At 61.1% G+C, this 13,288-nt stretch overlaps 2 protein-coding genes across 2 annotated transcripts; both read left to right on the top strand.

The window, feature by feature from the left end:
• Window positions 1–2,548: 2,548 nt before the first annotated feature.
• Window positions 2,549–9,380, top strand: LOC144273005 (B-cadherin-like). Its single transcript, XM_077831438.1, has 8 exons — window positions 2,549–2,665; window positions 3,031–3,153; window positions 3,972–4,121; window positions 5,124–5,268; window positions 6,040–6,215; window positions 7,162–7,290; window positions 8,024–8,209; window positions 9,138–9,380. The coding sequence occupies exons 1-8, from the start codon at window positions 2,549–2,551 to the stop codon at window positions 9,378–9,380; spliced, it is 1,269 nt and encodes a 422-aa protein (XP_077687564.1).
• A 501-nt stretch (window positions 9,381–9,881) lies between these two features.
• LOC144273003 (5-hydroxyisourate hydrolase-like) lies at window positions 9,882–13,278 on the top strand. Its single transcript, XM_077831437.1, has 4 exons — window positions 9,882–9,899; window positions 10,553–10,695; window positions 12,419–12,554; window positions 13,189–13,278. The coding sequence occupies exons 1-4, from the start codon at window positions 9,882–9,884 to the stop codon at window positions 13,276–13,278; spliced, it is 387 nt and encodes a 128-aa protein (XP_077687563.1).
• The last annotated feature ends 10 nt before the right edge of the window (window positions 13,279–13,288 follow it).

The raw sequence follows: 13,288 nt of genomic DNA, 5'->3' as shown, positions 1-13,288 counted from the left end.
CACAGCTGCCTTGCCAAGAGCCCCGCTGAGAAACGCAACCCCCCCACGTGCCCCGCTGAGAAACGTAACCCCCCCCACGTGCCCCGCTGAGAAACGCAGCCCCCCCCGTGCCCCGCTGAGAAACGTAACCCCCCCCGTGCCCCGCTGAGAAACGCAGCCCCCCCCCGTGCCCCGCTGAGAAACGTAACCCCCCCCGTGCCCCGCTGAGAAACGTAACCCCCCCGTGCCCCGCTGAGAAACGCAGCCCCCCCCGTGCCCCGCTGAGAAACGCAGCCACCCCCCCGTGCCCCGCTGAGAAACGCAGCCCCCCCCGTGCCCCGCTGAGAAACGCAGCCCCGCCCACGTGCCCGGCTGAGAAACGCAGCCCCCCCCCCGTGCCCCGCTGAGAAACGCAGCCCCCCCACACGTGTGCCGGGAAGAGCTGTTGACACGAGGGGTGACAGGGCCTGGGCCCCCTCAAGTGCAGTGAAATGAACAGGGCGCCACAGGGGCCCAGCATTTGGCAAACAGGCCCAGTAACATGCCAGCCACTCCTCTGGGGTGGGGGCCACCCCTCATCCTCTGGGCACTAGGACCAAGGGGGGGGCCTTCCTCATCACCGTGGGGGAAAGCTGCAGGGAGGAGCCAGCCAGAGCCTGGAGCAGGGGCAGGATTGGCCAGAGCAGGGACCTTGGAGCACTTGCTGCACCTATGGAAGTCCAGGAGGCAGGGGAGGGGAAGGGGGTGCTGCCCTCCCCCAGCCTAGGGGAGGAGCTACTGGACCCCGGATTGAAATAAGGACTGGGGCCAACTGATGAATGGGAGGGTCAGGAGTGAGGCTCAGGGCTCCAAAAGCAGGATCCAGAGGGGGACACCGAGCAGAGAACCCCGGACAGCTCCCACTGCTCCTCCCAGGGGTCTGCAGCTGTGAGCAGACTCTGCCCTGGGCTGATCAGCTGCGTGCTCCAGCCTTGCCCCTCCTCGGCAAAGCCACCCCCCGAGCGGGCTCGTGCCCCATCGCGTGGGTCACCCTGCCTGCGGACTGTACCCCTTCCCCCACCCTGTGTCTGGCCAGTGTCGCTTGGAAACCTCAGGGCAGGGCCTGGCGACTGTGTCTGCAGCACCTTGCACAAGGCCGATAATAATTAACTTGGGCTGCCACCCTGCTCCCTCCCAGCTCTTGCTCCAGGCCAGGCTGAGGCTGTTCCCCCAAGCGGGGGTCTGTGTGTGGGGAGGCGGGGATGGGGCCATTCCCCTGGGCTGGGCAGAGGGGATGGATGTATGGGTGGGGGTGGGGGATTCCCCTGGGCTGGGCAGAGGAGATGGAGGTACGGGGTGGGGAGGGGAAACGGGGGCATTCCCCTGGGCTGGGCAGAGGAGATGGAGGTACGGGGTGGGGAGGGGAAACGGGGCCATTCCCCTGGGCTGGGCAGAGGAGATGGAGGTACGGGGTGGGGAGGGGAAACGGGGCCATTCCCCTGGGCTGGGCAGAGGGGATGGAGGTACGGGGTGGGGAGGGGAAACGGGGGCATTCCCCTGGGCTGGGCAGAGGGGATGGATGTATGGGTGGGGGTGGGGGATTCCCCTGGGCTGGGCAGAGGAGATGGAGGTACGGGGTGGGGAGGGGAAACGGGGACATTCCCCTGGGCTGGGCAGAGGGGATGGAGGTACAGGGGCGGGGGGGACGACTGGGTTGGGCAGGAGGCTGCCCCAGAGGCCTGCTGGAGCCTGCAGCACAAACTCTTCCCGAAATCCAGCTCACCACGCAGACTTTGCCCCTGCTGAAGGTCGGGGTGGGGGCATGGGGAAGCCACCCCAGGGCCCAGCCAGCCAGCCAGAGGGAGGCTCTCACTGGGCCAGCAGACAGCCAGAGCCATGCGCTGCTCCACTCTCAGCCTCCTCTTCCTCCTCACGCAGGTAGGGGGATCCCTCGCCCCCAGGGACTGGGGGCGGGGAGGGTCCAACACAGCGAGCGGGGCGGGGGGAAGGGGAGTGTGGATGGCAGAGCGGGCAGTGTCCAGACTCCAGCGGGAGTGCGTGGGTCCCCGGGGCGGGCAGGGGGAGCACAGGGCCTGGCGGGGCAGGCAGATCTGGGAGGTGCGAAGAGCCTGCGGGCCCTGGGGGGCATGGGATGGGGTGGGCTCGTTGGTGGGGGATGGGGAAGGGGAGCAGACATTGGCAGGGCAGGGGGCAGGGCGTGGGATCAAGGGAAGGTGGCACAGCCCAGGGGGGTCCGTCCCTCTGCCCACGGCTGCCTGACGGCTGCAGCCTGTGCTCTCAGAGAGGCTGCCCATGCCCTTCCTGAGCCCCGCCTGTCCTGGAAGGGGAGGGAGCATTGGTACCTAGGGTCAGCTGCTTTGGAAGAGGCCTGTCCTGGCCCCTGGGTGCCGTTGTGGTGGGCTGGGTGCTGCTGCCCATGGTCGTGGGCCGTGGACGGCCATGGGGGGGTGTTGGGAACCTGCACTGAATGGGCCGCTGCTGGCAACTCCAGCCCTGCTCCGGAGTGGCCTGTGCCGGGGGCTGGACGTTGCCCTGGCCTCAGTGCGTGCCCAGCCTTGGCTCCTGTGGTATGCCGGGGCGTCTGGTTCCAGGACAGGGCTCTGAGCCCCCTCTCATCGAAGGCAGCACCTGGGCTTTCCGGCCAGTTTCCAGGAGCTGCGAAGGAGAGAGCAGCCGCCGAGGGAGCGTAGGCTGGTGGGAGCCCCGCAGGGAGCCTGCTGCCCCCGGCCCTGCAGAGCAGCCCCAGGGACACTAACCAGCGTCTCCCACCCACTCAGGCTGGCCCCAGCAGCAGGATGCCCAGGCTAGAGCCCTGCACGGGCTCCAGCAGCCCTGATGGGGCATTTCCACATCCAGTCCCAGGATCCCTGGTCAGGATCAGCAGTGAAAACCCTGCAACCCCTCCAGACACCTAGCAGCAGGCAGTGGGACAGCACCACTTCCCAGGCAAAACACACCTCCTCCTTTGGCTGTTTGGGGTTCCTGGCGCCTCCCCAGTTCCCTGCCTAGCAGCTGTCTCTGCCCCTGCAGGACTTCCTCCCCTGCCTTCAGGCAGATGGGCTGACGGTCCCAAAGGCCAGCCCTGGCCGGAAGAGGCAGAAGAGGGACTGGGTCATCCCTCCAATCAACTGCCCTGAGAATGAGAGGGGGCCCTTCCCCAAGCTGCTGGCTCAGGTATGGGAGGCCTTTGGCAGTGTGGTGGGTGGTGGCCCAGCACTAGCTGCTTGCCAAGGTGTGTATGGGGAGCTGTGGGGAATTTATACTGCCAAGTTGAGCGCAGCTCCATGTATAATGTGTTATGCAAATCACTAGTGTGGTAATTTGCATAATATAACATAATTTGCGTGTATTATAAACAGCACCTTTAGCAGAATTGTGTGCTGATGGCAAAGGCATCTGCCCATTTGACAGCTCTGATGTAAGATGCCCTGGTTCTCCTTCAGGGTGGCCGCAAGGCGAGCGTCCTCTCCCCACGTTAACTTGCTGACCTGCCTCACCCTAACTGGGGGGAGGGCTTCCTCTGGGGCAACTGGGTAGGGCCTCATTGATGTTTGGGGTGGTAAGTGTCATTTCTCCTCTTTTATGCTCCAGTACATCCCTTTTCAGACCCTGCCCCTTTCTTAACCTTCTATTTATCCCCCACCAGCCCTTACTGCCCCCCACCCGTGTAGCTCAGGCCCCATGTACAATAGTGGCTTCTGGTGGTCCCAACTCAGCCAAAGGTGAGAGATCCCAGCAGAGGCAGCAGGGCTGCCATGGGCGTCCCCCAAGATGCTGGTGCTGCTTGGTGAAAAAGGGGCAGTGTCCAGGAATCTACAAGGGGCAGAAGGGTTTGAGAGGGGAGGGACTTGGGGGGAAGCGAGGCAAGTGGGGAGCAGCCTAGATGGGAGCAGTTCCTTGCAGGTCCTTGACAGACGGGGAGGGGAGCACAGGCTGGGGTGGCCCCCGTGCTCAGAGTCCCCCGGCTGACCCGCCCCGTTCTCTGGCACCAGATCAAATCCAACATCCCCACCAAGGTTTTCTACAGCATCACGGGGCGGGGCGCAGACGAGCCCCCTGTGGGCGTCTTCATCATCGAAAGGGAGACGGGGCAGCTAAAGGTGACGAAGCCGCTGGACAGAGAAGACATCAGCAACTACACGGTGAGTCCCTGGGTGCCAAGGATGGAGAAGGGGCATGTTCTCAGGGGCTGATGGAGCTTGGAGGCGGCTGGGACAGGGCCCGAGGCTCCGATAAACTGGGTCTCACTCTGTTTCTTGTACCGCATGGTCCAGAGGGCAGCTGCCCTCTCCTCCCCCGTCACGGTCTCTTCCCCGAGGCCTGGCAGAGTAAAGCCAGAGAGGAGGTGCTGATCCCAGCTGGGCACTGCCTCCTGATCTGTGCCTGGCCCTGGTCACTTGGCCACGTCAGCACTTGGCCCTGAGGCCCGGTTCTTTCCCCGAGGTGCTGAGTGCTGCTGAGGGGGCCCAGCACCGGTGAGAATCGGGCCTGGAGCACGCTGACAGCCTAGCACCAGCTCGTTGCCTCAGCAGGGCCCCTGCTGCTTGGAGACGCACTCAGCGTGCACCTCCTGTCTCCGAAAGCTTGGCTGGACGCTTCGTCACGGGCCCGTGGGTCTCTGCTGGGCAGAGCAGGGCTGGCCAGTGGCTCCGTGTCCATTACCGATGTCGGGGTTTGGCCCAGCAGGGAGGAGAAACCATAAATCCACACGGGTCGGGACAGCCCAGACTGGCCCCTCCCTGGGTAACAGGACCTCACTGTCCATGGGCAGCCAGTGATTATCCTCCGAGTGTGGAGGGGAGCTGGATGGGCCCTTTGAAGGCTGCTGTCCGAACCCTTGGCTTAGGCTGAGCTGGGCAGAATTCCCCCATGCGGGACCTGTTCCGTGTGGCCTGCATGTGAACTCAAGACCCTGGTGGGGATGGTCAGCCAGCAGCTGGAGTTGGGGAATCGAAGGCAAGTCCCCTCTGGCAAAGCCAGCCAGGCTCGGGCTCCCGTTCTGCAGGGATTCGTGGAACGCCATGCACAAGCCAAGCATGGCCGCTGCTTTCAGAGTCATGGCTGGGTTTGGCGGGTGCTGCTGGCTGCTCGTGGCCTCACGGGGTGGCTTGAATGGTGCCTTACACCCCGTGCTGGCTTTGCAGCTCTTTTCTCACGCTGTGTCTGCGAATGGGAAGCCTGTGGAGGACCCCATGGAGTTCATCATCACTGTGAGTGACCAGAACGACAACAAACCTCAGTTCACCCAGAGTGTCTTCACAGGCTTCATAGAAGAAGGAGCCAAGCCAGGTATGTGAGCAGAGCCCCCGACTTGGGGGCTGAGACACACCAGTCATGAGATGTGGCTTTGGAGGGTTCCCTCCAAGGAGAGAGAGACAGGGACTGTTTTAGTGTTGGGTTAATTTTGCTTTGAAGAATTTAAATCCCAGAATAACCCAAAGGGTCTAAAATCTGCCCACTGAGCAGACGCGCCTTGTCCAGAGTGCGGGTGGCTGGGCTTGGAGCAGGCTCTCCCTCCCCTTCCAACCCAGCAGTTCCTTCCCCCGATCCTGCAGGAGAGTCGGCATCCTGGGGTTGACCACCTGCCTCTCTACAGAACCCGCGGAGGGGACCAGTTACCTTCGCAGAAGGCTCTGGGGCTGGCAGGGAGCAGGCGCTTGATGCGCTGATGGGGGCGGTGTGAGAACTGGAAGGGAACAGGGGAGCTAATTTGGTATCAGAAAAATGTGGCTCTAAACTGTGCCGTCTGTTTACCTGTGAGACGCTCCTAGGGCTTCAGTCTTTCTATCGCCCCAGTGAGATCGATGGCTCTGGGCCGACGACTCAGCCGGCCCCTGCCCCGAGGCGCTTACAATCTTATTCCCTTTCTTTGGTGACTGCAGAGAGGAATCGGCAGACGTTAGGGATGGGAAATGCCTGGTGGTTGATCTAGTCACCTTCCCCCGTTCCCCTTGGTGGGCCAGGGCGGGATTGGTCCCGGCAGTGCGTTCTGGAGAATCGTCTCCCGCCTCATTTTGTCCTAGAAGGAGAAAATTAGTGTTGCTCTAAACTCGTGCCCAGGTTCCTCCGTGATGCAAGTGACAGCCACAGATGCAGACGACAGTGTAAACTCCTACAATGGGGTCATTGCTTACTCCATCCTGCAGCAGATACCTGAAAAACCCCACCACCAGATGTTCACCATCAACTTTGAGAATGGCATCATCAGTGTGATTGCAGCTGGGCTGGACAGAGAGGTGAGTGTTGCAGCGTTGGGTCGGAGTCAGATCCTAGCTCTGCATAGTTACGTTTGCACAGAGAGGATGGACGGCCCCAGGCTCTGAAGTGCGAGCTCCGCATCAAGACGCATAGACAGTGGCGGGTGTCCGGCACAATCCGTGTCACGCTGCAGGATGTCTTTGTCGAACTTCTGCTGTCTCCATTTCTCCTGGGTTCTTGTGCCATATTAGACCTTCCCTGCCCGGCCAGCTCTCGGCCTGAGTGAATTGTGCTTGGCAGGGAGGCAGTGGGGGGTTCAACGGGCATCTCTGCAGCACTAGAAACTGACCCTGCACGGGAGGCCTGATAGTTTGGCCGTGTTTGGTTAATTCAGCTAATTTAAATGCATCAAATCTCAGAACCACGTTGGGTTTTGTCGAAACATGGTTTTGCTGAGCCTGCACCCAGCAGGAGGGGTTGCCCTGGGAACTCTACTGATCAAGGGAAACCCACTTTCTAACAAATACAAAGTGAAACTGACGTCATTGATTAATTGTCCAAGCCCAGATAGATGTGCAGAAAACCCCCAAGCTGTTCACTGTAGATACTGAAAAGAAAAGTGAATGGTTAAAATGCTCTAGGCTACCAATGTGAAATATTCATTTTTAGTAGAGGAGACAATGACAGCTTGCCTGCTGAATTGTGAAGCAGATTTCCTTACCTGTTACTGCCGGGTTTCAGTGGATGAAACTCCCCCGAGCGGGCACCCGCAGCCAGAGGAGTGGTGTTGCTTGCTAGCTGAGTTCAGACGCTCACACCTCCTGTCTCACCTGCTGGCTGCTCTGACCGCAAGGAAACTAATCATAACAAGTTCCCCCAAGAGGCAGAGAGGCCAGGCCTGGCAAAGCCCATTCCCAGCCAGTATGGCAGCAGGCTGACGTGTCCTCCAGGTGCTAACCCCAAATTGGCTTTTGTGGCTTGCAGGTGACCCCCAACTACACGCTGATTGTCCAGGCTGCCGACTTAAGAGGCGAAGGATTTACTACCACAGCCACAGCAATGATTGAGGTCACAGACACCAACGATAATGCTCCAGTGTTCGACCCACTCACGGTAACGTAACCTCTCGCCTGCTTCTCTCTCTGTTCGCACTACCCGGGTCAGAAGCTCCACTCCCAACACAGAGGAGTTGATTAGCTACAGCTGCGCAAAGAGTGAATTAGATGCCTGAGAAAACTGTCAAGTTACTAAACCTCAGATGTGGTGAAGAATCAAAGGGGCAGAACTATTCCATGGGGTTAGAGAATCAAATTCTTCTGTGCCAAAAACATTTGCCTCTAACTGGAAGTTGCCTGAACTTGCTCCCTTTAGGAACATGAGTGAAAGGTAAACGTCACAGCAACCTCACGGAAGTACCGCTAGCCATTGCGGGAGCTGGGGACCTGCTTGTTGTGTGTGTTCGTACCTGAGTGCTGAGAGCCAGACCCTAGCTCGGCATAGCTACATTGAAGCCGGTGGAAATTGCTGATTTCCCCTAGCTGTGGATCCTGGCCCTGGGTGTGTAGTTATGGAATAGCAGCTGCAGGGACAGATGTCTTCTGTCGCTGGAACACTCATGCAACTTTCCATCCCCCGCCCCCAATGGATGCGGCCCCTTGAGGAGAGTGTAGCAGCTCTGGGTCCACCAGCGCTCCCTGGAAATAGGTGTCGTGATTCTGGCCCAGGATCTCCAGCTGCGGCTCCCTTTGGAGCCCAGCAGCTGAAGCAGCTGCGCTGTGCCCCTGTGTGGAGGGCTCCAGCCAGTCAGAGCGGTGCCCTACAGTCCAGCCTGTCCCTCCTATTGCAGTACCAAGCCACGGTGCCCGAGAACGAAGTGGGGGTGCTGGTTGCCAGGCTGAGTGTGTCGGACAGGGACAAGCAGGGCTCTCCGGCCTGGCAGGCGAAGTACAAGATTGTGAGAGGGAACGAAGGGGGCTTTTTCACCATAACCACGGATCCCAACAACAACAACGGGCTCCTGGAGACTTCCCAGGTGAGTTGTGCCCACCCAGCTCCCGCGCCTTACCTTGACGTGACTTTGAAAATGCTACGGCCCAGGGGGACGGCTCCTGGGGTCCTCAGCTGCAGCGCTTCCCCCTCCTGCATGCACCCGCATTCACCCCAGGAACGTAAACCGGCCCGGCTCAGCCCACCACTGCTCTCAGGCTGCAGGAGCACGATCCCCAGCAGAGGGTGCCCTGGGGAGCTCCCAGTCCTAGTCCCCAGAGCCCTGCTGCGTGCGAGTCCTTCCCCGGGAAGGTACAGCTCTGTCTGGGGGCGCAGGGGCTTTCCCTCAGCCACCCCAGAACCAACTCTACTGAGACTTACTCTTCTGAATCTCTTCCCAGCACTGCTCAGGGGGGGCAGGGGGGAGAGTCTGTCTGGTAGGACGGACTCGGGGCTTTAGGTTCTCAAAATTTCTCCCTCCCCCCTCCGGATCTGGTTAGGGGCTGTGGGCCTGCCCATGAGGGGTCAGAGCTCGGTGCGCTACCTCCCACGGGCCCTGTGGGACTGCACCGAAGAGTGGGGAGGGAGCACGGCCAACGGATTAGACCAGGGGACTGAGAGTTGAGCAATCCTGTCACAGAACTTCAGTGCTTCCTTATCCCCGCCAGTGCGGTGGGGATGGTTCTCCCTCCCGGAGAGGGGCCCATGCGGGTGGAGCACTGGAGGGGTCTTGGATGGAAGGCACCCGGGGAAGGGAACAGCGCGCTCAAGGGACCTTCCTGAAGCGAGCCTGCTGATGGGCGGAGTTCCTCTGCCACCGGGTTAACGTGTGTCCTCTCTTCAAGGGCAGGATGAATAGCCTCCCAGCCGTTCACAGTCCTGCTCCCTCCTCTCTGGGAATTCTCCCTGGCGTTAGCAGGGTTTATATTTTGTCTCTCCTGGAAAGCTGACTCCTTCCTTTGCCTCCTTTCCAGGGCCTGGATTTTGAGGTGCAAAGACAGTTCATCCTCAACGTTATCGCAGTGAACGACATTCCCTTCTCCGTGTCTCTCCCAACTTCCACAGCCACCGTTACTGTGAACGTTGAGGATGTGAACGAAGCCCCAATCTTTGATCCACCTATCAAAAGCCTGAGCCCAGCAGGAGAGGTTGCACTGGGAACTGGGCACAGAACACTCCCTAGGGTCCCTGGTCCCGCTTGTTGCGGGAATGGCTGACGGGCGAGGGAGGAGCTATAGTTACACTTAGGGAGCAGTTACACTTCGGAGGGGAGCCCGTGGAGCACCCCAGACAGGGCTGTGGTAAAGGGGGATGCCCCGATTCCCAGGGAGCTCCGTGCCACAGTGCCCCAGCCCAGAGTGTGAGCAGGATGCCTGTTGGCAGTGCAGGCTGCCCGTGGCGTGGGATCCTGCCCCTGCTGTGGGACTGCAACCAGCTCACAGTGACTCCCAGCTGAGCTGGCAGGGTGTGGGGTAATTCCTGCTGGCACACCCCTATTGCAGTCACGAGTCCCTCCCCAGGCCCTGCTCCTCGCCGAGGCCCCAAGGTTACTCACTGGCCTCGCTAGCTCAGCAAGCAGAGCCGGGGCCTGGCTCCCAGTGCTAAGCCCTGGTAACATGCTACAGGGAATGGTACCACAGGGAGGGGACTGGAGGGTGGAGTGGGGCAAATGGCCAATGCTCTGCACTGCCCCGATCCACGTCAGAGCTGCTGGGGCGATGCCCCACGTTCATGAGGTTAGACAACTGCTGGGGGCAGCGGTTCTGCTGTGCGGGCTTCAGAAATCAGGGTTGGGCCCCGCCTCACCCTCCCCCCCATCGGCCTGAGCGTGCGCTGGGGGCCCCGCCTCCCCCTCCCCCCCATCGGCCTGAGCGTGCGCCGGGGGCCCCGCCTCCCCCTCCCCCCCCATCGGCCTGAGCGTGCGCCGGGGGCCCCGCCTCCCCCTCCCCCCCACATCGGCCTGAGCGTGCGCCGGGGCCCCGCCGCACCCCCCCTACACTGCTACAGGGGGTTTCCATCAGGGTCAGACTTGGATTTCCACGCCCCGAGCGATGGCAGCTGGGCGGATGGAGGCATTGTCCCACTGCCCTCCCTGCCTGTACAGAGGGTGAGGGGGTCCGGTCAGCAGAGCCAGGGTGCGCAGGGCGGGTGGAGTTTCCCAGCCTGGAGCACCATCGCAATGGAGTGTAGAGCAGGCTCGGGTGCCCTGTGCTCTGCCCTCCGATCCCTCCCCGTTTACCGGCGCGCGCCAAGAGAGACGCTGTTCCCCTGCTGCACGCCCCAGTGTGCGCCCCGCGGGGCGGGCACTGCCGCGGGGTGGGGGAGTGGCTGCGGTGCTTCGGGGGCCCGGCGTGAGGGGCCCCGCTTGGCTCATTAACTTGTGTCCCAGGCCAGAAACGTGCCCGAGGCCCCTAGCACCTCCCTGACCATCCACGTGTTGAACACTCTGACGGGCCAGCCCGCAACAGGCCTGGCAATGCACCTGTCCTGGCTCGAAGGCCCCGGGCTGCAATGGAGGGAGCTGATGACGAGGTAGGTGCGGGGAGGCAGATGGGCTGCCCCTGGAAGGGAAAGGCCACCTGTCACGGATTCTCCTGGGCGATGCTCTGGAACTGCTCCCCATGAAGCCAGTCAGGACTCTGGGGAAGTCTCCTCTCTGGGAGCAGCCTGTCTGCAGGACACACAGCTCACCCGGCTCCACCTTCCTGGGTCTGACCTTGGAGCATTCAGCATCCTCTGCCCCTCCGTGTGCTTCCCACAGCGCGTCCACCGAGGCGGAGTCCTGGGGAAGCCAGAGGGTCCTGCCCCCCAACTTCGCAGTCAGACAGGACTCTCAGCCAGCCAGGAAAACAGAGGTTTATTAGACGACAGGAACAAGGTCTAACACAGAGCTTGCAGGTGCAGAGAACAGGACCCCTCAGCTGGGTCCATTTTGGGGGCAGTGAGCCAGACAACCACGTCTGCCCTTCACTCCATGTCTCCAACCAGCCCCAAACTGAAACTCCCTCCAGCCCCTCCTCCTCTGGGCTTTGTCCCTTTCCCGGGCCAGGAGGTCACCGGATTCCTTTGTTCTCCAACCCTTTAGCTCTCACCTTGCAGGGGGAAGGGCCCAGGCCATCAGTTGTCAGGAAACAGGGTGTCAGCCATTCTCTGTGTCCAGACCCCTGCACCCACCTGCCCTCTAGGGCTCTGCAATGATCATACACCCTTATCCCTCCCCTAGATACTTAAGAACTGCCTAGGGGAAACTGAGGCACCCCCACACTATTCAGAGGAAACATTAAGAACCGTCCCGCTTCGTCACACCACCCCACAACCCCCCTAAGTGCAAAGACCTGGGGGTCGGGGGGGGGGGCGGGCTGAGCTAAAGCCTGGGGGCAGGACAGGAAAGCGTTTTTCCACTTCCTCAGGCTTCCCTCCCCCACCTCACACCTGAGTCTGATCCCAGCCCACAACAGAACAGTTACCTGAGCCCTTCAACCCCCCTCCCCGCCCCCCCGTCGATCAGGCTGCACCTGCCCAGCCCAGCCACCAGGGAGAAGGTGGCCCTGGGGGGTGCAGGCTGCGGGATGGGTTCTGGCAGAGTGGGCTGGGGCCTGCAGCAGGCACAAGTTCCATCTCCCCCCGCCAGCCAGCGTACTGGCACAGACCCAGCCAATGCATAGCCATTTCCTCTGGTGCTCCCTTCCTTGGGTTTGGGAGTCTCTTCCCCTCTGGTTGTGGGGTGGGGGGATTACTCCCTTCTGGTCTCTGGCCTGGCAGCTGCCTCACTGCTCCGCTGGGCCCCCACTCCGCACTCACCTGGCATCATGGGGATGCACTCCAGTAGGGCACTGCCATCCGCTCTGGCTCAGCCTTCCTGGGGTGCAGGCCGGACCGCAGAGGACAGATCCTACGCTCTGACGTGACCCAGAACAGTTCAATCTCCCCATCAACTCCCAGGGTGGTGAAGTGCACGCAGCATGAGGTGATGCTGGCCAAAAACCGTCTCCTGGAGTCCCTGGGGGCAGCTCCTGCCGTCTGGAAGGACCTCCCTGCCTGCCCCATCCCCAGGCGCTCTCCCCTGCTGTCACGCCTCTCCTTGCTGTGCCTTCTGCTTCCTGCTCTGCTCATGAGGACCATGCGGGGAGCACGTCATCCCAACAGCTGCGCCTGGCTCAGCCGCACCTGCGACTGGCTCCCAGCAGGGAGGCTCCAGGGGACTAAGGAGGGAGCCGTGGACAGCTTCAGTTTGATACACTTGTTTTGATTTCAGCTCTACCAACGTGGATGGGCGCTGCCTGCTCTTCCCGGCTCCTGAGCAGGTGAAGGCTGGCACATACAAGCTGCACTTCGACACTGGGGCTTACTGGCAGCGGCTGGGGTACACTAGCTTCTACCCCTATGTGGAGGTAAATCTACTAACCGGGAGCATGCCTGGGCCCAATTCCTCTCTCACCTGGGTTAAAGCAGGAGCGAGGAGAATCAGCCCTGTCTACAAAGCCCTGTCTGCTAGCACATGCAGACCCAGGGGGCAGTGAGCACATGGAGTGTCTGAAGCCCAGGACATGGGTTGCTCTGTGACTGCCTCTCCAGAATCTTCTGCTAAGTCAGGGGAAGTTACCACAGACGCTACAAATGCACTGGAGCCCAAGGCTCAAATTCGTTGATACTCCACCGTAAACTCTGCCTTGTGGCCTAGCAGGGCAGCAGTTCCAGTCTGACAGCAGCGTACAGGAGCAGACTCTGGCCCCATCTCCCTGCTCCAAAGCCATGGCCTTTGCCATCTCAGAGTGACTAGGGCTCAGTGCAGCACAGATGCACTTTACACGGCTGATCTGCAGCTCTGTCCCCAGCAAACCGCAGCAGCCCTGGAGCTGCTCAGTGTCAACGGGAAAGGGTTACATTTCCTCCCGCCCTGGCGCTGCTCTGACATTGCCTTAGGGACCGTCTGGAGACAGATCAAACTGCTGTGGGGCTAAGGCTCTCCCCAGCCAGCACATGCTTTGTCACACACGTAACCGGCTTCTCCCTTGTCTCTGCCAGGTTGTCTTCACAGTCACAGAGCAAACCCGGAAGCTGCACATCCCTCTGCTGATCAGTCCCTTCTCCTATACCACCTACAAGGGGAGCTAGAGCACAAGGG

The sequence above is a fragment of the Eretmochelys imbricata genome, chromosome 12, assembly GCF_965152235.1.
Source record: "Eretmochelys imbricata isolate rEreImb1 chromosome 12, rEreImb1.hap1, whole genome shotgun sequence".
In the NCBI taxonomy this organism is placed as follows: domain Eukaryota; kingdom Metazoa; phylum Chordata; order Testudines; family Cheloniidae; genus Eretmochelys; species Eretmochelys imbricata.
This window is presented reverse-complemented; position numbering and strand designations above follow the sequence as displayed.

Excerpts from the sequence above, each read along its gene's own strand:
- LOC144273005 (XM_077831438.1), top strand. The coding sequence starts at position 2,549 with ATGCCGGGGCGTCTGGTTCCAGGACAGGGCTCTGAGCCCCCTCTCATC. Across the intron at positions 3,154-3,971 it reads TCCCCAAGCTGCTGGCTCAG|ATCAAATCCAACATCCCCAC; the intron begins GTATGGGAGGCC and ends CTCTGGCACCAG. Across the intron at positions 4,122-5,123 it reads AAGACATCAGCAACTACACG|CTCTTTTCTCACGCTGTGTC; the intron begins GTGAGTCCCTGG and ends CTGGCTTTGCAG.
- LOC144273003 (XM_077831437.1), top strand. Across the intron at positions 10,696-12,418 it reads TGGAGGGAGCTGATGACGAG|CTCTACCAACGTGGATGGGC; the intron begins GTAGGTGCGGGG and ends TTTTGATTTCAG. Across the intron at positions 12,555-13,188 it reads GCTTCTACCCCTATGTGGAG|GTTGTCTTCACAGTCACAGA; the intron begins GTAAATCTACTA and ends TGTCTCTGCCAG.